At 39.1% G+C, this 24,826-nt stretch overlaps 1 protein-coding gene across 2 annotated transcripts; it reads right to left on the bottom strand.

Annotated features, from left to right (window-relative positions):
- Positions 1–3,235: 3,235 nt before the first annotated feature.
- apobb.1 (apolipoprotein Bb, tandem duplicate 1) lies at positions 3,236–21,934 on the bottom strand. 2 transcript variants are annotated; one of them, XM_014015694.1, is made up of 30 exons: positions 21,870–21,934; positions 20,275–20,490; positions 19,993–20,025; positions 19,793–19,905; positions 19,551–19,696; positions 19,315–19,462; positions 19,087–19,239; positions 18,299–18,423; positions 18,114–18,199; positions 17,511–17,955; positions 17,317–17,431; positions 17,083–17,229; positions 15,828–16,039; positions 15,548–15,743; positions 15,258–15,437; positions 14,981–15,184; positions 14,713–14,880; positions 14,415–14,617; positions 14,148–14,330; positions 13,935–14,062; positions 13,630–13,840; positions 13,385–13,557; positions 12,702–12,862; positions 12,513–12,625; positions 12,053–12,426; positions 5,808–11,840; positions 5,558–5,663; positions 5,460–5,483; positions 4,545–4,731; positions 3,236–4,453 (listed from the first exon to the last, which is right to left on the bottom strand). In XM_014015694.1, the coding sequence occupies exons 2-30, from the start codon at positions 20,327–20,329 to the stop codon at positions 3,461–3,463; spliced, it is 11,415 nt and encodes a 3,804-aa protein (XP_013871148.1). In that variant the 5' UTR covers positions 20,330–20,490; positions 21,870–21,934; the 3' UTR covers positions 3,236–3,460. The 2 variants fall into 2 exon arrangements, with proteins under 2 accessions (XP_013871148.1, XP_013871149.1); XM_014015695.1 differs by lacking the exons at positions 17,083–17,229; positions 17,317–17,431; positions 17,511–17,955; ... (7 more) ...; positions 20,275–20,490; positions 21,870–21,934 and adding an exon at positions 16,411–16,558.
- Positions 21,935–24,826: the final 2,892 nt, after the last annotated feature.

Below are 24,826 nucleotides of genomic sequence, written 5' to 3'. Positions count from 1 at the left end.
AAAATTCATGTCATTAGCACCTCTAGTAATATATTTACTGAGAAAAATGGTGACGTGTTCAATACTTATTTTACCTTCTGTAAACGAGCTAGACTGCCTGGGGTAAATAAGTAAAGAACAACAAACACACCTACGTGCTCCCCAACAAAAACACACTCACACCAAAATCCCTGGTGAGCAAAGAACTACAAACTCGCCTTCCACTAGACTCTGAACCCAAAGACAGCATAGGTCCCCTTTAAAACAACCCAGGGGGCTAAAAGTAGGGTTTTCTCCTGTTGGTAAACAAACAAAATCCAAATAATAACTAATCTTAAATGATGATGATGATAATAAAATAAATAAATAATAAAAAGATAAAGAATAAACCAGTGGAAACTAATTGGTACGAATAAAAACCAAACTAAACTGCAAAACAAACTAAAAAAAAATCAGAAACAGTAGCAGGTCAGCGGCAGTCTACATGAGAAAAGGACAAAGTGTCATGATCTGTGTTTTTGCTTTCATTTTTTAGTGTTTCTCCATTCCCCTGTGGATCTCTTCCCTGTTGTCTTGCCTCCAGCCCCGCCCACGCTCACCTGTTTCCTCTTGTGTCTCCCCAGGTGTTTCCCATTGTATCTTAATTAGTTTGCGTTATATTCGGTGTCTTGTCATCTGTGTTTGTCGGATCATTGTGTTTCCTGCTTCCTGTTTCGTATGCGTGCCTGTAAGTTTTTGCCTCTGTACTGGTGTTTTTGAGCTGCATTGCCAACCCTTCTTGGTTATTTTTAAAGCTTTTGTTACCTTTTATTGAACCTCGCCTGCGCCCTGGGTGTTTTCATGCCTGAAACCTCACACAAAGTTAGACCAGCACCTTGAATAAACAATAAATAAATTTTAAAAAACTACCTCGTGTGCCACTTCCTCTGGATTTATCTCTTAAAATCCTCCAGTTCTAATGTAAAGAAGCTTGGTGTTAATTTTGATCAGGATATGTCTTTTAACCTCAACATTAAAAATGTTACCAGGACCGCCTTCTTCCACCTTCATATACCTGATTTAGCTGGAAATCAATATCGAATGTTAATATATCAGCATCTGACTGTATTCTGAGAAATGATAAAGTACGGTGTATGTATTTGGTCAAACCCTGAAGATAGCTATATACAATGTCACACAGAGTATGTGTTGGGAATGACACTTAGCTACTACCACACCAACTTTAAGCTAGAAGTATTTAGAAGTATTGATGAAATTGTGGAATGGGTTATGTACAGAGTTGAAGTGGCCAAAAACACATTAGTTTCAGAAATAATCACACAAGTATTTAATATTTGTATTTCTGACTCTGCACAGAAGCTCATAACTCCTCTAAAAGCAAACACACACTTACACTGACATCACTGGATTCCAAAAATATAAACCATGTGGCCTGCACAGCTGAAATAAACAAGCCAAAAAGTACAGACAGTCACCTGAAAACAAAAAAAAAAACAGCCACACATTACTGAAGGTGGACATAATGCTGGACCAGTCATCAGAGTTCTCTGACTTTCATGGCAGGATAAAAAGTACACTTGTTGTTGTTTAATGTGGCAGTCTCAGGCTGGTTTTGACTTGTTTTGTTTGTCTTCTTCTCATTATGTTACAAAGAAGTTGTCATGGCATTTACAGAAAAACCCTGAAATTTCACCTTATGCATATTAAGCATCATCGAACGCAACAGTAAACTGGGTTTAATTGTAGACACATTATGTAGTTATATAACTCTAGAGGCAACAGTGTCCCCTGGTGTCACAAACAATACTGCAGAAGTTGGTATTAACAGGGAAAAGTTGCATCATTTTCATTTAGTTTTTGTGTAAGTTTAAAAACATCTATCTACAATAAATACATCATTATAGCTTCTGCTTCCTTGCCTCTTTTCTGATTTCTGTATGTTTTTTTTTCCTCCTGAGATGCAAACACATCTGTGAGCAAATTTGTCTGTGAGACACCTGGTAAAAAATACCAATACTTAAGTGTGGCCACGAGTGGTTGCTTTAAAGGGATCCCAGGTTAGTTGTAACATTAGACTTTATTTGATAAACATTTATTTTAACTGTAAAATAACGACTGTAAAAATACTGTAGGCTGTTTAGTTTTTATCATTTTTAAACTAAAAGTTTAAAAATATATTAGACAGACAGGGCCATTATATTTACACGCAAAGCATTCTGGGTAAATGATGATGTGGATAGGTCTTTAGTGTGAGGCTGCTAGTGAGCTATATCCACCCTGAAGGTTAATCTTGGACAATATCTGACAATCAACTCTTTTAAATGAAACCAGAGAGTGTTGACAGGGAGGAAAAGGTAGAAATGACTCAGCCTGKAACTGAAAATATGGATGGAGGACAACAGAGCTGCTTCATTGAAGAAGAACCCCAGCTTAGCCTGTTAGCATTAGTGTTAGCCACAACGCTATCACCATATATATGTATTAGCTCAGTGCTACACATTCTCCAATCGTCACTGAGGTCCTCCATCCACATGACAGAGAGGGGAATGCAAAAATGACTCAGCCTGCAACTGAAAATATGGATGGAGGACCTCAGTTTAGCTTGTTTGTCGCGCTAGCGCTGAGCTAATACATATAAGGCAATATAGCGTCAGTGCTAGCGCAAAGGCTAACAGGCTAAGCTGAGGTTCTTCTTCCATGAAGCAGCTCTGTTGTCCTCCATCCATATTTTCAGTTCCAGGCTGAGTCATTTCTACCTTCTCCTCTCTGTCAACGCTCTCTGGTTTCATATAAGAGTCGATCATCAGATATTGTCCAAGATTAACCTTCAGGGTGGATATAGCTCGCTAGCAGCCTCGCTCCGAGGACCTATCCACGTCATCATTTACCCAGAATGCTTTGCGTAAAACGGCCTATGTAGAAAAACGGCTCCGTCCGTGTTAAAATATATTTTAAAAAATTTACAAAACTAAACATCCCACAGTATTTTTACAGTCTTTATTTTACAGTTAAAATAAATGTTTATCAAATAAAGTTTAATGTTACAACTAATAGGGGATCCCTTTAATGCTGTGATCTGTGCCTCTGGGCCCAGTTTGTTTGTCTATTTGTATGTTCTAAACTTCGAAAACTTAAAAAAAGGTAACTCAGAGAGAAGCAAGATCTGTCTCTTGACAGCTCAGTCCACCATCACCATTTGTGTTATATTTGGATACAAAATAAAAAAAATACTAATATAAAAATCAGACACTCAAAAATTGTCTTAATGACATTTATTCAAACTTGTCACTCTTGACTGGAATATGAGTCCCAGTAAAATATTACAAATTCAGTGTTGGTGCAGAAGATTCGCAATTAAACCAGAAACATGAGTTTCCATCAAACACATTGCGATAAATAGTTAAATTGTCCACATCTTTTATCTGTCCTGAACAAACGGTAACATGTCATGTGGACTTATTTCTCAGTCCATGAGGCCTGCTTAATGCTGGAAATCAAGTGGAATGGTAATCTCAAGCTTTCCGTCTCTCACTGTCATGCGGGCTTGGACTTCCTCTGAAGTTTGTTGCAGATAACCAGAAACATCCTCATTGAACTGGTCTATGAGTTGAATGATGTTGTTCATGATGGACTCACACACACTGCTGAGCTCCTCCATGCTGAAATGAGGCATCTGGTCGAGCAGTTTCCTGACAGCTGTGACGGCCTGGCGGTAGAGCTCGTTAATGTCGGTGAGAACTGCCTCTAAATGGTCAGACTTGAGAGAATCAACAAACTCCTGAGTATTCTCAACAATTACCTCCAGAGTATCGCCTGTCTCTTCCAGCAGCGCGTCAAGACTTTCCATATCTTTCCAAAATTCCACCACTTCCTCAAACACCTCTTTAACCTCAGTTTTGACCTCTTTCATTATTTGTTTACCGGTAATCATCTCACCATCGTACATTGCGATTTCAACATTGCCTATCTGCTCTACAAGATAGTTGAAGTACACCTCCAGATTCCGATAGATGATCTGAATGGTTACATCCAGCATATCAGCGATGCTGTTGGTCAGCCTCTTTATGAGCTCAGGGAGAGTAATCATCTCATCAGACCCGGGCAATCTGAAGCGGGTCTCTCTCAAGACTTTCATGACAGCATCAAGGAAGGTCTGGATCGTTCTTTGGTACAGCACAACAGTGTTCCTGAAAAAAATCGAAATCTGACTCATTTGAGCATCATAGTTGACAGCAACATTGTAGGCTTCACTGATATATTCATTGATGGAGTCCTTCAGTAGCACAACACTCCCCGTGACTTGGTATTTGTCAGCAAATTTTCTAAATGAAGAGATGATAGAGGGTAGTCTTGTCTTGAGCTCAGAAGCCACCGCCTTGGGAGCCTCCATATTAAAAACAATCTGCAAGTCCGTCTTATCTGCATTCTTAGAAGTTCTGACTTGCAAGATGTCAACATCAGTCTCCAGAGCACTCTACAAAAAGAAATTACAAAACTGTTTAGATGCTTTTTTTATTTCCAAATGTAAGTTTTCATTGCATCTAAAACCAAAAATTCTAACTCACAGGATATCGTCCATAGAATCTTGCACCCATCTGAAATGGGTCTCTGTAATTAAGCTGAAGGCCAAGGAACCCGGCTGTTGGTGTAGACAATGAGGCGCTAATAGTGTCTCTGTGAGCGCTGTAGCGAAGGTTCACATTGGTGAAAATTGGACTGGTTATGTCAACATTCAAGGTCTCATGGGGGACACTACAGGAGAAAGACAGGAAGTTTTGTATAAATATTAATGCTGGGCACATTGATGCATTATTATTGAATTAATGCAGCCAACTCTTAATGGCAACAATCACTTTAACACACATTGACCATCTTACTGCTGGAGTATTTTGAGCCTGGAATATCACATAAATTCAAAACAACACCGCAACAAACACAGGAGGGTTCTGCACGATGCTGATCAGTGTGTGGAAGATAAAATGGACAAAGACAGAAATGCCTTCCCTGATTTGTTTAAAGTGTTGAAAGTGTTTGAAAATGCATTGAAACTTTAAAAATGCTCTAAACATATTTGAGGGATATTTAAATTTTGTGCATAATAAATGGGATTAATGAATGATTGAAATAATTTTTATTATCATTCACAATAACTAAGAGGAACAAAAGATAGATACTGAGGTCCCAGTTCTCAGCCATGCAAAAAGAATAATAAGCAAGAAAGATAAGCAATAAAAACATAATGGAATGTACTGCAATATGCAATGTACACATTCAGCCATGGTCATTTTTTCTAAAAGAAATAATTAACTGTGATTAATTAAAAATATCTTGAGATAAATTGCAACTAAATTTTTTAATCCTATAAGTTAAATAAATTAGTTTGATTTTAATGTACCAATATGTGTGTGTCCTTAATTTCCAACTGTTAACTTTTTTTTTCAAAAGAAAAATGAACAGCAAGAAACAAAGAGAATTTTTACCTTTCATCAGTTTGACGCTTTTGCCTAAAAGATAAGTAAAACCAAGTTAAGTACTTTAAACAGTAGCGATAACTTAAAGAGCACGGATAAAATGGTACCTTGAAGCTCTAACAAGGACATGATTAAGATCCACGGTGAAATCAGAATGAGTCAATTCAATCTTGCTGACCATGTTCCCGAGGTCATTCTCATAGTTTGTGTGAGCTAGAGAGAGAGAGAGAGAGAGAGAGAGAGAGAGAGAGAGAGAGAGAGAGAGAGAGAGAGAGAGAGAGAGAGAGAGAGAGAGAGAGAGACATTAGCATGGTTTGCAACTTAAAAAAGCAGTTGAAACAGTTTTAATAAACTCACCATTCAAGTCATATTCCAGTATTACAATTGGAGAAGTGGCAGAGGACTTGTATTTGGTCTTGACAACAAGAACACTTTTCTCCATTTCAGCTTCTGTGTTTGTGGTGTACACCGGGCTAGTAAACTTGCTAATAAAAGAGATCTTCTGCTTAGAAGCGTTCACTTCAACAGCAGTTTTCTCAGAGTAAGCTAGGTCCCCAAAGTTGCTTTGTTGAGCCATATCCATTTCCATATCAGCCGTCAATGAAGAGGTTGGTGCAAGGTCAACAGTAGCCTTGATGTTGTGCTTTCCTTTGGTTTTGAAATTGAACAAGTTTGCTTCGTTGTTGCATGAGTGCCTCAGCTCTGCGAAAAGGTGACCTATGGAGGCTTCAGCGGCCATTTTGTTGTTCACGTCCATACCGATAACTTTGGTTGATTCATAGTTGAGCTTGGCATCGGCAGTAACTTCGGAAGTTGAACGGAAGCCATTTTCAGTTAGGTACAGATTAACTTTATTATCCAGGACTCCTAGAACTAGATAGTTTTCAAACGCTTTGCCGTTCACGTTGGACATAACAGAAGACTCCACTGAAACATGTTCAGAGTTCACTTCCAGCTTCAGACTGTGGTCTGCTTCGACCGTTCCAACAGTATTTATCTCAGGAATGTTAAAATCACCTTCAATTTTCAAGGTAGATAGAGCATTGGCTTTGGGCTTGTTGTTTGCGATCAGATTTTGGCTTGCTTTCAGGTTGAATATTGGCAGTGCAATCTTCCCCAATGAAGCTATGGAAACAGCAGTTTCAAATGTCTCTGTGCTCATACTGATGGTGCTGTCGTAAGTCCCCTCAATGTGTTGGTTTTTCAGGGAGATGGAGCTGGCCAACTTAATTCCTCTTTTGGTGATCAGACTGGTTGTGCCTTCAACTTTGGCTACAAGATAATCAAACACGGAGGCAGTGTTAGCTCCCAGGCGCATGATGAGGCCATCTTCAGCATACAGCACAGCATTGGTATTCAGGTTAAACATGGCAGACTTAAAAGATAGGTCTGTGTTCAATTTACCCATATAGGGAATGTAAATCAGACCCATTAAATCAACTTGTGGGGCAGCCTTGCTTTTTTGGTAAAGAATCTTGGCATCCACAGAAAGAGTTTGCTCAGTTGTAGTCAAAATGTTCTGCAGTCCAGTCTGCTCATAAAAGTTCAGATCAGTAAAAGCTGGAGTACGGAAGTCAATAAGAGGTAGTTCAACCTCAGGAATGTTGATTGGAATTTTTATGAAAAACAAATCGGCTTGACCCTCCATTTGAAAAAAGACGCCAGCTTCATTTCTGTTGTTATTGAGAGTGAAATTGTAAAACATCTTGTACTCATTGAGGCGAGCTAGAAAGACTCTGTTTATCTTTTGGCCGTCAGGACTTAAGTTAACCAGGTAATCATTCTGCAGTTCTATTTTGGCATTCAAGTCTTTGAAAATATTGATCTTGGCGTTAGCTTTGTTTTGGAACTCGAAGATAAATTCGTCAGGACAGATTTTAAAGTTGAAAACGTTGGAGCTGACTCCACTTTCTGTATTGTGCAGTTCTGTCTCGTGGTTTGCTTTCATCTCAATCTTCAAATCATTAATACTGGCAAGTCCAGATGCCACAAGGAGACTGTTCTTGATTGCTGGTCCTTCTGCCTGATTGCGCAAATTGAACTTCAAGTAGCTAAAAGTGGCAGCTTCGGCCGTAATGTGCTGTTTCATCTTTAGGTTTGCAAGGTTGGTGTCACCAGTAAATGACAGACTGCCAGTCCTGGGGATTAGTGTCAGCTGCAAATTGCTTTCATGGTTGGTACCATAACACTCAATACGGTCAACATCATTACACTTTCCATTTGCCTTATTGTCAGCTGTTAATTTGAAAGTGAAGCCATCTAGCTGAGCTATTAGCTTTTGGGTTACAGTAACCTCATCTGGGGCATCAATGATTGGCTTGAGCATTGTATGAGTGTAAGTTGTATCAATGGTAGCAGTCATTCCTCCCTCTATTGCAATAAAGGCTGTGTTCATCAAATTGGCAGCGTAAAATTTAGTATTAACTTTAATGGTGGTTTTTGCTTGGGCTTGAGCTGATAGACCGTACAGAGTCACGGATGCCTGATGATCAGCTCCAAGAGCAACATGATCAAACTTTATAGTCTCTGCAAAGACAATACGTTTCAGTTTTGGGACTGCAATACTAGTACTGGTGTCAAGCTTGTAATTGAAAATTTCCAAATTGGGAGCCATGCCCTGCGAATTGAAGGATCCGGTGAACAGGGGTATCATTCTGTTCTGAGTGGCGTTCTGGAACTCAGCAGATGTCTTGACAGTGTAAATGGGAGTGTGGAGTTTAATCTCGCCGTAAAGTTTACCGAAGCACGGAACCGTGATCTCTTTTGGAATGGCTGGCAGCTTAATTTCAGGAATCTCAAGGGTCTTAACAAGCTTATCTACATGTAGTTGTGGAATAGTTGGGAATGTAACCTCGGAAAAAGTGAATTCTGGCAAAGTTAGATCAGGCAGGCTAGGGAGGTAGTTCAAAGTCAGATCTCCGAAGAAGGCACCTGCATCGAATGCTTGGATTTCACAGTTCAAAATTAAATCAATAAACTTGATGATTATCTGATTGATATCCTTAAAGGAAATGGTGGTCGCTGGTACAGTGTACCTGCCTAGGATGATGAACTCTGGAATATCAATATTTTCTGGAATTCTGTCAGAATACCAACGTAATTTGACGTTCACCGATGGTACAACAAGATTTGTAAAAGGAACTGTGAAGGATGGTGTACTGACTTGTTTATGATTCAGTTCATCAAGAACTGCATCAATGATCTTTTCAATCTCATCAAAGATCTTTACATCAGGCAACATATACATAACTTCCCTAAAAATGCCCTGAAATAAATCTCCTATTACTCCTACAGACACTGTGTACCAGAACCTCACCAACTCCATACAAAGCTCAGGTATTGTTCTGAAGTCGACTTGTTCTATTTCTTTTTTCATGACTTCAGCAATCCTCTTAAGGGAATCACACACAACTTGTTCATAAATATCCTTTGCAGAATTAACAATTTCTGCAGTTTTTACATCTCTCAAACGTTCCACTAAACCTTGAACCAAAGACAGGACTTCATTGACAAATTCTCGTGCTACCTCAAATTTCTTGGGGATTTCAAAAGCCCTGATGATTTCGTTCACAAAGTTTGTGTACTCAGCAATAATTCGATTGCAGTGATCCACTAAGTCATTGTAATTTAGAGACTTCAGTTCTTGCACCAAAGTTTCAATGTATATGTTCAGTTGTTCAATGATGTCTTTGATTTCAGTTGTTTTTAAATAATCAATAGCTTGTTGGAAGTTTTTGAGAATCTCTGCCTCCTTCACACTTTGAACCATGTTATGGATGATATCCTCCACTTTGAGTTGTTTGATAAGGTCCACGGCTTTTTCCAAAACAGCTTGAGCTTTTTTGTCAGCCTCAAGTTTTACGAGCAATACTTTCATGTTGCCATATACATAATTGATTTTTCCAGCAATGTCCAGCTCGTGTGTCAGCTTTTGAGCTTTTTCTATTATTTCATGGATTAAATTTTTTGGAATATCATAAACAAGTATCTCAGCAATCCACACAGGCAATTGTTTTAAAAAGGAAATTAATTCTCTTGTCTGTTTCACAAATTCAGCCATATCAAAACTGTCAAGTTTTTCTCTGGCGTAATTTATAATATTCTGTACTTTAGCTTTGATCTGATACTGAACTTCAATCTCATATAGTAATTGAAAATTGCTGCTTTTTAGTTTTTCCAGGTCAGTCTGATTGATCTTCTCATCTATAGTATCAATCCAATCAATAACCACTGGTTTGAAGTCATCAATGGCTTTCGCAACTTCATCTATCTTTTGGCTGAGACTTTTATAAAATGTATTTCCATAAATAGCATCAGTGATCACACCAGCTACATTTTCAAGGTAAAAATTTAGGTCTTTCAATACATTCGTTAATGACATCTTTAGGCGTTTCAAAAATTCTTCCACATCCTCAGCTGTGACCTCAAAGTTTTGGAAAAAATCACTGATAAATTGCTTCAATTGATCTACACTGTCTTCCAGATTTATTTCACCAGCTAAGCCACCTATATGCTGGGAAAGGGACTCAAGTCTAGCCCTCACATCCTCGTTGTTGATGATGTCTTGCAGAGCTTCTGCCATATACACAACTAATCCCTTGATGCTCTCCAAGAAAACAGGAAGACTTTCAATCAAAGGGAAGTGAATTATATGGCTGTCTGTGTTTTTGTCATATTTGAGAAAGCCAGAAATGGTGAACTCCTGGTTCTCAGTGGAGCCTGTGTTCATGATATTTGTGAGGATGGTGCCAGAAAGCTCCATTCCAATTTTCTCTGCAGTATTGTAAACTTCTATGCTCTGAATCAAAGCATGCTCATTCATTTTAGATTTAATTCTAAGATCGGTCTTCTGCTCTTGGGGTGACAGAACAGTATCCATCTTGTAGTCATAAATGGTCTCAAGGGAAAACCCGTTGTCCAGCTGCTGAGTCATCGATGCTCTGCATTCGTGTAAGCTGGCAAAAGCCAAGGGTTGTGCTCTCAGTTGGAATTTGTCATAAAACTGACCACTGTGCTTTCCAAACACAGTCACGTCTCCATCGCCATTGAAGATGGCATCAAGGTTGAAATCAAAAGGAACAGCACTCCAGCGAATGTTGTGGTCGAAGCGAATTGGCTGAGAGTTGAAGCGGACCTCATTGGTGAACTTTGCAGCCAAACCAACAATTTCAAGTTCAGTGTTGTGATTCATAAGAGTGCCGAAGAGTTTTCCAGTAGTGCTGCACTTTGCAACAGAGCTCAAATCAGCATAGTTAATCTGGTAGGTGTGCTTGATTTCCTCCTTGTCATCATATGTGGCCTTCATGTTTCCAGTTAGGTCCATCTTGTAAGGCTCTGCCTGAAATTGTGCTTCATTGATGAAGCTGATGCCTAGAAGTTCCAGGTGGTTGTCAACATTTGCAGAAGCAGTGTAGGGCTTTAGGTTGAAGATGATATTTTGAGTGTAGGAGATGTGCTCAGTTGCACTAGCTTTAACCTTTGACTGGAAGTCAAGGCCAGATAGAGTCATTGTAAAATTGTTTGCATTGTCAATCTTGAGATTGTTCATTTCAGCCTTGTTTGAAAGAGACAAAATGGCCCTTGTAGCATCCATGCCAGCATCAAAGGTGTTTTCTAAAACCAAAAAGCCATTGAGGGTCGTTGTCCCACTTGTGCTCAGACCCTCCTTGTTCAGTGTCAGGACAGTCTTGTGCCTGGCCTCATTCTCAAGCAGCTTCATGTTGGCGTTGCAGTTTAAAGACAGACCATTCACATCAAGAGAGGCAACCATTAAGGAGTAAAGACGGTTACTAAAGTGGTCGCCATTGGTCTCCATTCTGAACATGACTTCACCAGCACCAGCAGAGGCCTCAGCTTTGTTGCTGATCTTCATACCAGGAGCAAGGGCATTTGCATCACATTTCATTCTGAACTTGCTGTCCTTAAAGGAAAGTTCAGCGGAGTGAGTGAAGACATCTTCAAAGGCATTGGTGTTGGATGCAAAAGAGAATTCACCATTACCAACGGTTGCTGCAATTGTGTTCTGGGCTTTAAGAATTGTGGAGTCAAATTCAACACGAGAATCAAGTTTTGCCACTGACTTAAATGGGAATATGGTAAATGACTGGGCTGAAATGGTTTTGCCATAGATTGGTCCAACCTTGATCAATCCCTCGATGTTATTGTCACCAGACAATTCTTCAGTGTTGATTCCAACCATACCAGTGTGCTCCATGGTTATATTCAAACCAATTGGACTTGTGGCTTCTATTTTGCTCACTGATTTCAAGTTCAATTTGTCACTGATGGTTCCCTCTTCTTCTATGCTAATTCTGGCTTCCACAAACTTATGGGTTAAAGAGCTTCTCAAATGGGCCTTGATGGACTCACTCATGCTCACCATCCCAGAACCTAAAACACAAAAGAAAAGCATAATTGAGAACTAAAAACCCACCAGAATGAATAAAACAACATAATGACACCCATATGGAGATGTTGAATCACAGTTTCCCATGATAGAAAAAAAAATCGCAAAAAATGTTCTAACATTCAAAATGAAAACATCTTACCCGAGTTTGTAATAACAGAACTACTAAACGTTTCAAGCAATCTTTATAAAATACCTTCAAGTGCTACTGAGAGTATGTCAATTGGGGAATTTCCTTTCAGATCAAACTTTGCTGAATAGCTTGGTGGTTCGACAACATCTTTTCCAGCATCCAGCGAGGCCTCTATGTCATAGAGATTGCTGGTCATCATTGTTGAAAACTCAGCTTTGCCAAACAGAGGAATAGACAGCGTGACATTCTTTGGAATAACAAGGTCTGGGATTGGGATTTCTCTGGATTCAATTTCCAGCCCAAGCCGGGGAAAAGACAAACTTGTTATGTTCAGAACTGGTGGGAAGTTAAGCTCTGATGTTGACTTTCCTCCAAGAGGCAGTGGGACTATAACTGTGAAATGCTCATTGTTGAAGTGGTAGACAGCTTTTGCCTTGCTGTTAAAAAAGCAAAATAAAAGTATAAATAATTTTAAAAGGAAAAATTTTATTTCAATATTCACCATAGAGTTGTGCACACTTACGTATTCAGGAAGAGTGTCTCTGGCAGGGAAATCTCTGGTATATCAGGCAGTCTGAAGTTCTTCATGTAAGGGAGCACTTCAGCACCATATTTGTCCATGTAATTGTTTGCAGCCTGAAATGAAAAGAAGTGTTTTATCTTTTGCTTATTTGCTTTAGAAAATTGGGCAGTCTGGAAGAAATACACATACCTCGACAAAGTTCTTGAAGATGTGACGAACCCTCATGTCAGTCTGCCCCACTTGTATGTCGAGAATCTCATCGGCGTACTTCTCAATGAAGTCACCAGTTGGCAGCGAGTTTGTCTTGGTGTTCATATCAGACTTTACCTCAACCTCAATCTTGCTGCCATCTGAAAAGTAGACGATACAATAAAACTGTTTAATGTTCTGCTGTCACAATTTTTCTCAAAGCATTAAAAGTTTAAGCTAAAGTTTTCAGTAGTCATAGACTGTTAAGTCCATACATAAATCAATGTATGGGGTGGTCTATTGTTAGAAAAACTTGCATTTGATCCAATATGGAGGCCATGATCTGGACATAGCCTCACCCATTACTTGACAAGGGTATGTATATATGTCATTTTCCCTTTTCTTTCTGAAATGAAAGAATGTCCTGTGATTTTTGACTCACCCTGTACACAACGTTGAACTTCTTTGCCAAATAAGACATTTATTTAGTTTCTTGCTTTGTAAGTCTTGCATAAAAGCATTGGTGCCCTTTAGTTGTTTATACTGTCGTGATTGTTTTTTAGGTGATTTAATTCCCATAAGTACACCACTATTCTCAAAACAACAGATTTTTCTTTGTTTAGCATGTTACCTTAACTGAAATGTGCTCATTAATAGAAAAGCTAAATGGACAATGACATTACCATATTTCATTTCAACTTTCTGCTCAGTGGTCATGCCCATGATCTTGATTTCACTTTCAAGTTCCAGTTGCAGGTCCTCTTCACGCTTCATGTTAGCTGTGACCGTGGACTCGGCTGCCATTGAAGGCACCTGAACTTGGATTTGGAGCATGCCTTCCTTCATGGCCTTCAGACTAAAACGTGAGTAAATTATGGATTATTTGTTACCGTGTCATAATTAAGAGTGTTTATATTTAGCTTCTTACTTAGCACGCCCAACCAGGGAGAGCTCTGGGATGTTCTTATTTATGAACTCAAGTGAGATAGAGTGAGCTCCTTTGCCCCTGGTGTTTGCATCATTGAGACCAAGCCTGATCCCAGCCTCCACGTCGTAGTCAGGGATCTGGACATCTGCTGAGAAGGTGTTCTTTCCTCTGTTGTACTCTGTGACCAATCTAGCCTCAGTTGGGTCTGCACCTGTTGTTGATCAAGCAACCGAATCACTTTAAGCATCTCCAGATTCATCCAGTTAGAAGATGATCTATAGGAAATCATCAGTGCTGATCGTTACCTTCAGCTCTCAGGATAAACTTCAGAGAATCAACCTTCTGCCCGTTGTCTCCCTCCTCAAGAAGCTCATAAGCAGCAGTTACTGTGTACTCAGTGATGTCACCAGTTGGGTGGAGCTCCACAGCAAATCTATGTTGGTAATACAGCAGTGCCTCTCGGTTACATCATTTTCATTATACTTAGCTGTTTTATTTTCTTATAGTTAAAGTCTTACTTGCTGTCGCCAGTGATGGGGAAATAAGGGGCTGTGTCATGAGAGAAAGCGTCGACGTACTGCAGAGCTGTGCAGTATTTCATTCCAGCAAAGGCAGGCGTACACTTACTAACATCAACTTTATCCATCACCAGCGGAGGAATAGTCTTAACTTCTATCCCAGTCACGGCCACCAAGGAGTTTCTAGATGGAAAAAATGTAGAATAATTTTCTTTAAATAGGTCTGAAATTTGTAGTGAAAGCTGTTTGAAAATATTAGTGTCTTACGTCATTTTAAGGAGTTTTGTAGGTTTGGTTGGAGCCGGAATGGTTAGCTTGGCTTGGTTCTTTTCCATGGAGATTTTGGCTCTGATTCCACTCTCATGGAAAATATTGGTGTGCATCTCCAATCCAGAGTTAACATATTCAGGAATGTGGGAACCAATCTGAGTGACAAACTCAACGCCACCAGATGGCATAAAGCTGAAGCTCTGTGAGGAAAACCCAGGAGGATGGTGGATGTAACAACACTTTTTGTCATACAGAGAGAATAAAAATAAGTAGCATTTAAATGCAGGATAACCACCATGTCACGGGCAATCTGAAGTCCACCTTTAAAACCAGGTGTGAAAGTACCAGACAGAGCAATCCTCAGTGGCACACCAGTGACAGTTGGCAAGAAGAATTCGTTGTCCATGAAGATGTAGTGAGCAAAAATTGCCATATCAGGGTTAGTCATAAGTGACTTTATTATCTGTAACCAATGAAAAATACATTTACAGCAGAACAAGTATTGCTTACATTATAAATTTGTTAATAAATTCACTTTATGTTGGTGGTTATGTTTAACTTACATTTCCCGGGAACCTCATGTACAAATTTTCAAGCCTCACACTAAGCCAGTAGATCATCTCCTCAATATCTTGGGTCTCCAGATACCCCAGCTCATTCCCCAAGAGATTGAGATAAACCATTGCCTCTGGATGCTTTTCACTCTGCACTTGTTTCACCAATTTGTCCAGATTCTGTCCAATCTCTTTCAAAAGGTTCTGGGAGGTCTAAAGACATGTGCACAGTCTCAGTATGCATTTCATTTTAAACGGTTTTCATTATAATTAATGTTCTGAATACCTGTCTCTTCATCCTGTTCTTCTTCAGTGCAGGCACGATGTTCTCCAGGACATCAGTGACCGCACGTGGCATGTTCTCTGAGACATAGTACATCGTTTTCAAGGCTGTGTCAGGGAAGAACCCATTCTGTCCAAACAAGGCTTCAACTGTTGGTTCAAACCCTTTGCCATCTATGCCAATCTGTAAAGATGACATTTTTATTTCCACTAAAGAGGTTTATTTTTGTCTGAACTTGGTGACAAAATTCATTAAGTTACAATTTGGGTCAAAAAGATTTAAAATGCCTATACCTCCAACATGTCAATCTCAAAGCCAAACGCCTTCAGAGTCAATTCAAGCATGACTTCCTTGGGCAGGTATCCAACTTCCTCAAAGATCATGTTGCCCTCTAGAGACCCGATCTTGTAGTGGCGAGAGAAGTTAATGGGGTCTGTGGCGGAGTCAATTTCATTGCTTTGCAGGGCATCCTGAATCTTCTGTTTCAATCTGTGGAGAGAATGGGGGAAAAAAGTTAAACCAAGCAAAAACCAGAATGCCCACTTTTCATTCAGTGACACTGATTCTTCTTACTCTTGGGTCTCAGTTTCGGTTGAGGACAGAATGTTGTTGATGTGGGAGACTACAAAGCTCTTGACTTGGTTGTTCTCCTCACTGGACAAAACTTTATTCAGCTGGGTGAGCTCTCTTGGATGTGGATCCTTCATAAGTACCAGGTATGCGGCGATTCGCTCTTGCACGGAGTTGCTACTGTCCAAAAGCACCTGCATGAACACCTTTCTTGCCTGCAGCCAACAGAAATGAATACAATGAAGATAATGTCTCACGTCGTGTTTATTCTTGATATTTTAAGTGTTTTGTTATATTTTCTTAAAATGATTGAGTTTTGATGTTTTGGATGTTTAGTTATGCTCCTGGTTAAAGGTTCTCCATAAGTCCTGTCAATAGTTTTCCACCTGTAGTACCTCATTATTCACCATCCTTGTATAATATACTTACTCCCTCACTTAGTCTTTGTTGAATCCTGCTGTTAGTTCCTGTCAATATTGTTCCTATAGAGTTATGTTACCTGACCTTGAAGTTTAATGATTAAAGTTCAGTCTTTTAACTTCAGTCACTTGCATTTGTGTCCTTTAGCTGCTAATTAGTCACATACTTAGGCTGTGTCTCAGTTCAGGGCTGCATCCTCTGTAGTGTGCATTTGTAGGCCGATTACATTACTGCACTGCGCCGAAGGCTGTCCCACTTCATGGTTTCGTTCTCATGCAGCCGACAAAGTCATCAAAATCAAAGGATGTGTTTAACTATCCTTTGCGGGCGATGGTATCCCAGGATTTGTTGTGCTGTCATCAATTTTTACAGGAAAAAGAAAATGGCAGAGTTTGGAAATTTATCACAGACCGAAGAATATTCCATAATAACGAAATAAGAGCTGAGTTGCACTGTATTGCAACTGAGCTGATGAAATTTATAATGCAATGTGACATTAAATAACCGAGAACCAATACTTGAGCTAAATCTATTTTTTTTACTTTTGTGTATTTAAATGTAATTTTTTATTAATTTATTAAATTTCAGGAAGTTATATCTCCCATGAAAAGACCTGAATACACGTTTCAACACATTTGCATTTTTAGGCATTTATGAGGGATGTGAGATAAAATGTAACACTAATGAGGTAATGTGTGGTCATGCAATCGACTGTCTCACTGAACAGCCATTAAGCCTACCCGGACTTTGTAGGCTGCGGTCTATGATGGCTGCAACCCCTGAGTTGAGACACAGCCTTAGTGACTGTATACATTAGAAGCATTGCTGTTTGACCTACTTCATCAGGGACTGGAATCAGCCGGTACACTTGAATAGCAGCTTGTTGCACTTCCTGGGAGGCTGCTGGTTGCTTCACACAATTGATCACGGCAGTACGGAGCGCAGGACTGGCAGGAACCACAGCTGGAGCCATGTTTCCGACCACCTTTATGTAGAAGTGCATTAATAATTGTTACTGAGCAAAGATTCTGGATTTTCCTTTTAATTTTGAGCCATTGGGTAAGATGCTTACCCTGAGTGTCATGAAAGTCTGGTCCTTTTCGCCAGTGCAGTCGCCCAATTGAGAAGCCATGAACTCCGCAACAGAGAGAATCTCAGGAATTACTTTTCCCTCTGCTTGGTAAAACCTATTTAAGGAACAAAACAGATTTGTGTGAAACGTGGTAGAACCTACTTTACACTTCAAATAAAGACGTGCGAGCTTACCGTTTGATAACGTTGCTAAGAGCATACATGATGGGCCTGTTGGGCTTGTGTTTGGCCATCTCGAGCAAGTCGTTGATCAGGAGAGCGGAGGGGTTGGACATGAATCCCAGTGCAAAAACGGCAGCATCAACTTCCGGCGAATATTTGTCAAAGGTTCGGAGGATATGCATGATGGCACTGCTGCACTCTGGGGTTCCACACTGGGTCAGAATCTGGTAGGTCAGGGCACGGCATATGCCAGTGGCCTCTGGAATGGCGGCCCTAAGGGTTTCGGCCCTCATCCCACGCGCCACGGAGACGAGCGAGTGGAAAAGGTGGGGTCTCCTCTCGCCTTCGGCCTCGGGGAGGGCGAACAGTTCTCTCATGAGGTTCAGAAATGAGTCTTTATCCTGGACGGCACTCTTGTCCTCAACAGCCTCCATGTGAAGATTCTTGGCAATGCCACCTTAACATACAAACAGTGATTGTGAGAAGTTAGCTTTCATTAGAAAGACCGTCACGTTATATTTGAAGTGATATTCTTGTAAATTAGTATTTTGCTCAGTTTCAAATGGAAATCTTGATTCACAAATCCAAACCTCAAAACTTCAAAAAACAGTTTACCGTGGTCAAACACTCTGTCATTGTGAGAAGAAACCAAAACCAGAGTCAGCTCCTGCTTTCCAATATTTGTTACTCCGTATTTTCCTCTGTGAACATACACGTTTTTAAAAATAATGCTCGCAGCACAATATTCTGCAGCTGACTCGTGCAACAATCAGTGGTGGCAATCAGAAGGTTTGATTTACTTGTGCAAGAAGGGAATGAGGATGTGGTTCTCGGTGCAGGAACCAGCAGTCATGTGCTTTTTTTCATTGTCAAACTTGTAGTTGCAGGTTTGGGAGCTTCTGATCATCTGAGCCAGGGGGTAGTGCTGCGAACACAAGGAGCACAATGTTAGGATTTCAAAATTGATAAAGTTTCTTTTTTCTTTTACGGCATGATTGATCAGTTGGTGGAGCTGATGCCTCTCAGCAAAAAATTTGCTGGATCAAATCCCGGCACGGTGACCTTTCTGGGTAGAGTTTGCATGTTCCCTCCCGGCACTCCGGTTTCCTCCCACACACCGAAAACATGACTGTTAAGTTAAGTGATAACTCTAAATTGTCCCTAGGTGTTTGTGAGAGAGTCTTGTTTGTCTTTATGTGTCCCTGTGATGGACTTGCAACCTGTCCAGGGTGTACCCCGCCCCTCGCACTGTGACTGCTGGATATGGGCACCTGTGACCCTGAAATGAAGAAGCGGGTATAGATGATGGATGGTTGGATTTTTTTTCCAGTTAATTGTTATTCAGCGAAATGAAAAGATATGAGGCCAAAGAAAGATTTGGTTTTAGGAATTTTCAGTCTAATAAGTTGGGAGGAACGGGTGTTGTATCCTGGGGGCGGGGTTCTTTTTTGAAAGACCTAGGGTTTTATAAATGAACAAATGGGTATGTCGGCAAGACTGGAAGGAAAACCAACTGATTTGAGAGTACAGCAGTGGTGAGTCTTATACGAAACTCTAATGTGGCCACGCACATTTATCGTAGCCTTACCATGCCAGTGATGAGAGCCAGAGGACTGCTGTAGTCTCTTATCGGCACAAACTTGTCACATCTGGACAGATCTCTGTTCAGGCTGACGTCGGTGGCGATATCCTCTCTGGTATTAACAGTGTAGTACGTCCTGCACTTGCCATGGATAGTAGGCTACAGAAGACACATTATAAATGTGTTATTTTGGTAAATAAGAATAGATATACCTGAATTTTTCAACCTCAGTACCATGTTCTTGTTCTTGTCTTCCTCCAACAGAGGCACAGCCAGGGCAGAAACAATTCCCCTCTTGAAGTTCAGGATCGTTGTCGTCTCGCCATCCTCGGGGTACAGTTTCACGTCATACTCGCCCTCAACTACAACCTTCAGAGGATGCCTGAAAGAAAATTAACAGTATTTTTTTGGATCAAACTCTACTGAGAATTTTCTTTTCTTTCTTATAAATAGATGGGAACTTATCACACTTTTCCATCTCAGCTGCGAAAGCGTCGGAGCTGGAAGCAGGACCGAACTCAGGGTTGCCCTCTGCGTCCGTGCCCACCACCTCACTCAGCTTACAGCCGGTGGTGCGAATGATGAAACTGCACGTCTGTGGCACTTCGACTTCAACCTGTGTGGAAGGTGAATATACGTGTTTTGAAACATTTCACTCCTCAAAAAATGTAATCCAAAAAATTTGAACCGCTCTAAAATCCGTTTGCTGCACCTTGCAGGAAGCCTTGGGTCCGTTCTTGAGCTGTGAGGCTCCATCGATGGCATTTAAAGACTCAGCTTCATACTGGTATTCATACTTGTGCAGGGTCTTGTATCTTTGGGCCACTAGAATGTATTAAAAATTTTTTTAAATGCATAGTTAATGTGGACAAAACAATTAAACTTAAAAAAATAGATCAAGAATGAACTTACGCAGACAGGTTGGTTGATCTTCATCTTGAGCAACTATTTAAAAAAATTTTTTTAGTGTTTTTCTTAAAATTAATGCAACTAAATATAAAGGCAATAAAATAAAAATCCCCCAAAATACACTCAGATATCAGTATTTTGCAATTATTATTAAAATTTATTTGTGTAATTTTATAAATACCAAAGGAATAACTTCAACGACATACAAGAACAGATAACAGATGACAATTTCACTTAAAAAAACTCCCATTTATTGTTAATTTCAGTGATGTTAGGATTACTCACAAGCCAAGGCTGGTGTAATGAGGAGCAGCAGAAGGCAGAGCTTTGAGTCCCCCATGGCGGGCTCGTTGAAGCTCTCTCCCCCGGGTTTGGCGAGTGCTCAGACGAGACTGAAGTCTCGGCCTCAGCTGGAGGGTTTTATACTATCAGCCGAACTCTGTCGGAGGACACTGGGAGGCGCAGGAGGCGCTTTGAACGCTCAAAGTTCACTGCAGCCTCCTGAGTGGAGGGACAAAGGCAAAAAAGGTTTAACACTCATGGATTTAAGCTTCTGTGCACAAAAGTGATAAATTTGTCATTTTTGTTTAGTTTTAGTTGTGCACAATTATAGGCAAGATGTTTATTTTCAGAAGCGGCTATGAACAGCCATCGCTGCATGCAGACATTTTATGATTTCCTCCAATAAATAAGCCATTTATCTAAAAAATGGCGCGCGTTTCTCATATTTACCATGAATTTATGTGACTGATTAAAAAAAGAATTAAGGCTGTTTTGTTTGTTGTTTTAATTACGAAAATTGTGTTAAACTATTCTATAGACCAGTGTTTCCCAAAGTTGGGGTCGGGACCCAAAGTGGGGTCCCGAAACGTCAAGGTGGGGTCCTGAAAAGATTTTCTGAATTAATTACATTTTTGCCTTAGTTGTCACAAATGAGTGAGGTTAGTATATTTAAAATGGATAAATGTAGTATAAAAATATTGTTACTATACCCATGCTTTGTTGACCTGATACAAATGTTTATCATCCAAAAATAGTTTGGGGGCACAGGTCTCTGCTACTGTTATTTTGTGGGTCAAAAGCTGAAAAGATTGGGAACCACTGCATTTTGGTTCCCAAAGTTGGGCTTGGGACCCAATTATGGGTCATGAATCACCTTGGATTATCTCCAGAAATCAATTTAAAGGGCAATACAATAATTGCTGATGCAATATATTCCCTATAATTATTACAAAAACACAAAATAAGTAAAAATAAGTATTTTTATTTGTGTATAAGCTGCTTAGATTGTCAAAAACCCTGTGTTTTTAGGTTTATTAACGAAGTTTGTGTACTCAGACCAATAATATTTGGGGTCACAAGTTTTTGCCATGGATATTTTGTGGGTCAGAAGATAAAAAGTTTGGCAACCACTGCTATAGACTGATAGGTTTGAAAACTGCAAATATCAGATTTGGGTTACAAGTCAAAAATAAAATAAAATAAAAAAATAAGATATATATGATATTTTTTCAAAAATAGAAGTTGAGTCAATGAATTCATCAGTTGGAGTTTAAACCAGGTCACTGATATTAGTGAACACTGAGTGATGAAAGCATGCTCCCAACGCAAAGTCCCTCTACTGTAAATAGAAAAAAGATAAACTTATCAACCCCTGTATAAGTTGATAAATCTAACCTGCAGACAAACCCACAGTCTGCAGTTATTAATGCTGCTTTAAGTACACTGGACTTAAAATAAAGATATTTTGGCCCATTACTAAACAAATTAAACAGTGTTATTCTGTTTATAAGTCAAATCATTAACAAATATATTCAACATGTTCATTTTTAAGGTGAACGTTGCTCAAAGATGCAGCAAAAGTAAAAATAAATACTTACAGTGTTTTACCATCAGAGTTAGATGCTTGTTCTGCTTCTGCAGCCCAAAGTGAACTCAGAGAAAATATTTGCTAGACTTTTTTGGGGGGATGGTGGCGGGGGCACATGAACTTTGATCAACAAAGATTCAAAGGTCAGTGCAGAGTTTGATTTACTGTTTGATGTAGATCAAATGTTCGATTTCTGCTATTTAACCCAGCAGTGATAACCCTGAAACCCCTGCAAACTGCTTTTTTTTATTGCATTTCATGATAAATATCTTTACAAACACAGGTTTTACAAGAGCCTACATTTTTTTAGATTTACATTATTTTATTCCATCTAGAGTTTTGGTTTTTTAGCTTAAATATTGATCTACATACATGTGAGTGTTGTGTAATGGTCTGTTGCAATGATATCTCCATCTGAATGTTTGAAACTAAAATGTTTGCACTGACGGGACTGTACACAGTCTCAGAAGATCAAATGTTAAAGCTTTAGCTGACACAGTCAAAGTTTTGTGTGCTTACAAAAAAATGGAGCTTTTTTCAGAAAATGGATGTTTTCTTTTTAAAATGGTGATCTAAGCTCATTTTAGAGACAACTTAACTGATCTTTACACACACACTTATTGCCACATACATCATTTAATCAAAGACTCAGCAAAATTAAGACTAAAAAATGAATTAATGTTAGACTTCCTAAAGATTCACTCTGAGAGTGAGTCTGTGACACATGGAGACAAACGTGCAGCTTTCAGGACTCTTACTTAATCAGTCCTCCAGTGTAAAGGTCGACGCTTTAATCAGCTGAGACGGCTTGTTTAGATTCTGTTTCTCAATTTATTCGTTTTCAGTTTATGGTTTAAAACACATTTTGCACTAGAAGGGAACAGTCTGCTTGGCTCGGATCAGAGATTATTTGCCGACCTCTTCATCACATTTCACAATCCAGCAGGACGGCTTGTTGTTCTGACTATAAAGGCTCTGTAAACACGACTGTCAGAAGAGTTTAGGTCTGGGAAAATCATAAGGTTGACAGCTAAACCTTTAGCTCGTTAAGATTTTTTATGCTTATGTTTGAACAGATGATAATTTGGTTTCATAAAAAAAGAAAACCTGCAGTTCTAGCATAATTAGAGTGGCACTGTTGTGATCATGACTGCTGTTAACTTTGTAATCTGTGTCTCGTTATGGATTCTCTGTAATCTGAATCTCCTGGTTCACCCATCCTCATGACATGACGTGGACCTGACAGCACTTTGTGCTTTTAGCTCTGATGCAAAAAAGAGTTCAATTTGTTTGTCTTTCACTTTTATAAAGAGGTTAATTTAGAATTCCTATAAAATAATGAATATTGTTTGATTTTATTACCACTATAGGGAAAAAAGATAAATATATTTCAACTCATTCTGATAAAACTATCAGGTGGAGGAAGATCCAACAAATTGGCTTAATTTTTATCATTTTAAAGTGGGATACTCATTAATTTTATACAAATGTAGAGAAGATTCCCTAATTTCTTTAGTATATATTATTGTGCAAGGCAATAATGTGCAGATCACATGCACATGCACAATATGTTAAATGTCCAAGTTGTGGTATAAATACAAAACATATTTGAACGAATAAGCAAACATTCAGCCATTTCACAGTATTTTTTTGAAATTAAGTGTCAAATCAAGAGGTTAAGCAAACAGTGGCTGAAGGTCCAGACACAATGAAGTCATCGACGCTGCAGCGCCGTGTAATAAACATGGTCTCCATGTTGTTCTGCAGCCTTATCAGGAACAGACAGATAACACTTTAGACCAAAACCTGACTGCAGCGATAGAACCTTTAGGTCAAAGTTTAAACGCCAAGTATTTTAAAAAAAATCTCAGAATTCACAATTTGTTATTGTATTATTAATAACCCTCAAAAAAATACATATGTTGATTAAAGGTTGTGTAAACTTCATATTATTACAAGAAACGAGAAATTCAAGTTTGTAATTGATAACACTCTGAGCAAATTCTACTGCTGGTAATACTTTAATTACCGAAAACAACTCCACAAAACATCTGAATTCTCTCTTTAAACTTCAAATCCACCATCTGTGTTCCCTATAAAGTGATGTCGTTCACTCTGTTTAAAGTGAAGGCCGCCAGATTAATACAAAGAGGAAGGTTAAATTTAATTTGTGCCAAAGAGGAAGGACAATAAGTCAACAAGGTGTATGGAGAACTGTTGCATATTACAGCTAATCTAACCCTGTTTTATGAGTAAATATATGTGTGTAAATAACAAACACCAAGATTTTATGAAGTTATTCATAATCAGCAGAATCAAATGCTGACCTGTTGCTTCTGGTGTTTAAAATGCTCAGATTATGATAAATTTAATAAGTTAACTTGGAAAACCTTGTTAAGCTCTAATATGGTGGCAACTTTTAAGTCAAGTAAAAACTTTTTTTCTTTCGTACTAAAGCCCACAACAACAAAAAAGTGAACTCTGAAAGGGCTTTGTGACAATATGATGTAAGAATCTATTAAAACAATCAATAATGTGGGATGGCACAAAATGGCAGCACTGCCCTAACAAGGAATGCACTAATAACAAACTGGAAGAGGCTTTTACCTGCATAAACACCCCCTGATCTAGAAAGTCCCCCCAGAGTCCATGTTGAGTTATCATTAAAAAGGACCTACAAAGCACTGCAGATGGGTGAAGTACTGGTGGCCTCTAGTGGATCACTGCAGCTCTGACTGACACAAAATCTGGTCCAGAATAGGACTGAATTGTCATTTTGATCATTTCACAAAATGTGCAACAATTTACAGTAAAGTTGAAATAGTAAAAAGATGATTTTGATTATTTTTGAAATAGTTAATTTAATTTAAACTACATTAATAAACCGTTATTTGTCATTTAAAAGACTCAAATCCAATGAAAATAAATAAGGATTTGTAATTTTTACAGACAAGATTAAATAAATGT

This window comes from Austrofundulus limnaeus, unplaced genomic scaffold, assembly GCF_001266775.1.
Source record: "Austrofundulus limnaeus strain Quisiro unplaced genomic scaffold, Austrofundulus_limnaeus-1.0 Scaffold133, whole genome shotgun sequence".
Taxonomy (NCBI): domain Eukaryota; kingdom Metazoa; phylum Chordata; class Actinopteri; order Cyprinodontiformes; family Rivulidae; genus Austrofundulus; species Austrofundulus limnaeus.
The sequence above is the reverse complement of the archived record's forward strand: the minus strand, read 5'-3'. Positions and strand labels throughout refer to the sequence as shown.

Bases quoted from the DNA above. Each gene is read 5' to 3' on its own strand.
- apobb.1 (XM_014015694.1), bottom strand. From the start codon at position 20,329: ATGGGGGACTCAAAGCTCTGCCTTCTGCTGCTCCTCATTACACCAGCC. The intron at 18,424-19,086 runs GTAAGGCTACGA...TTGTGTTCGCAG, and splicing joins TGGCTCTCATCACTGGCATG to CACTACCCCCTGGCTCAGAT. The intron at 14,063-14,147 runs GTAAGACTTTAA...TTACCAACATAG, and splicing joins CCCATCACTGGCGACAGCAA to ATTTGCTGTGGAGCTCCACC.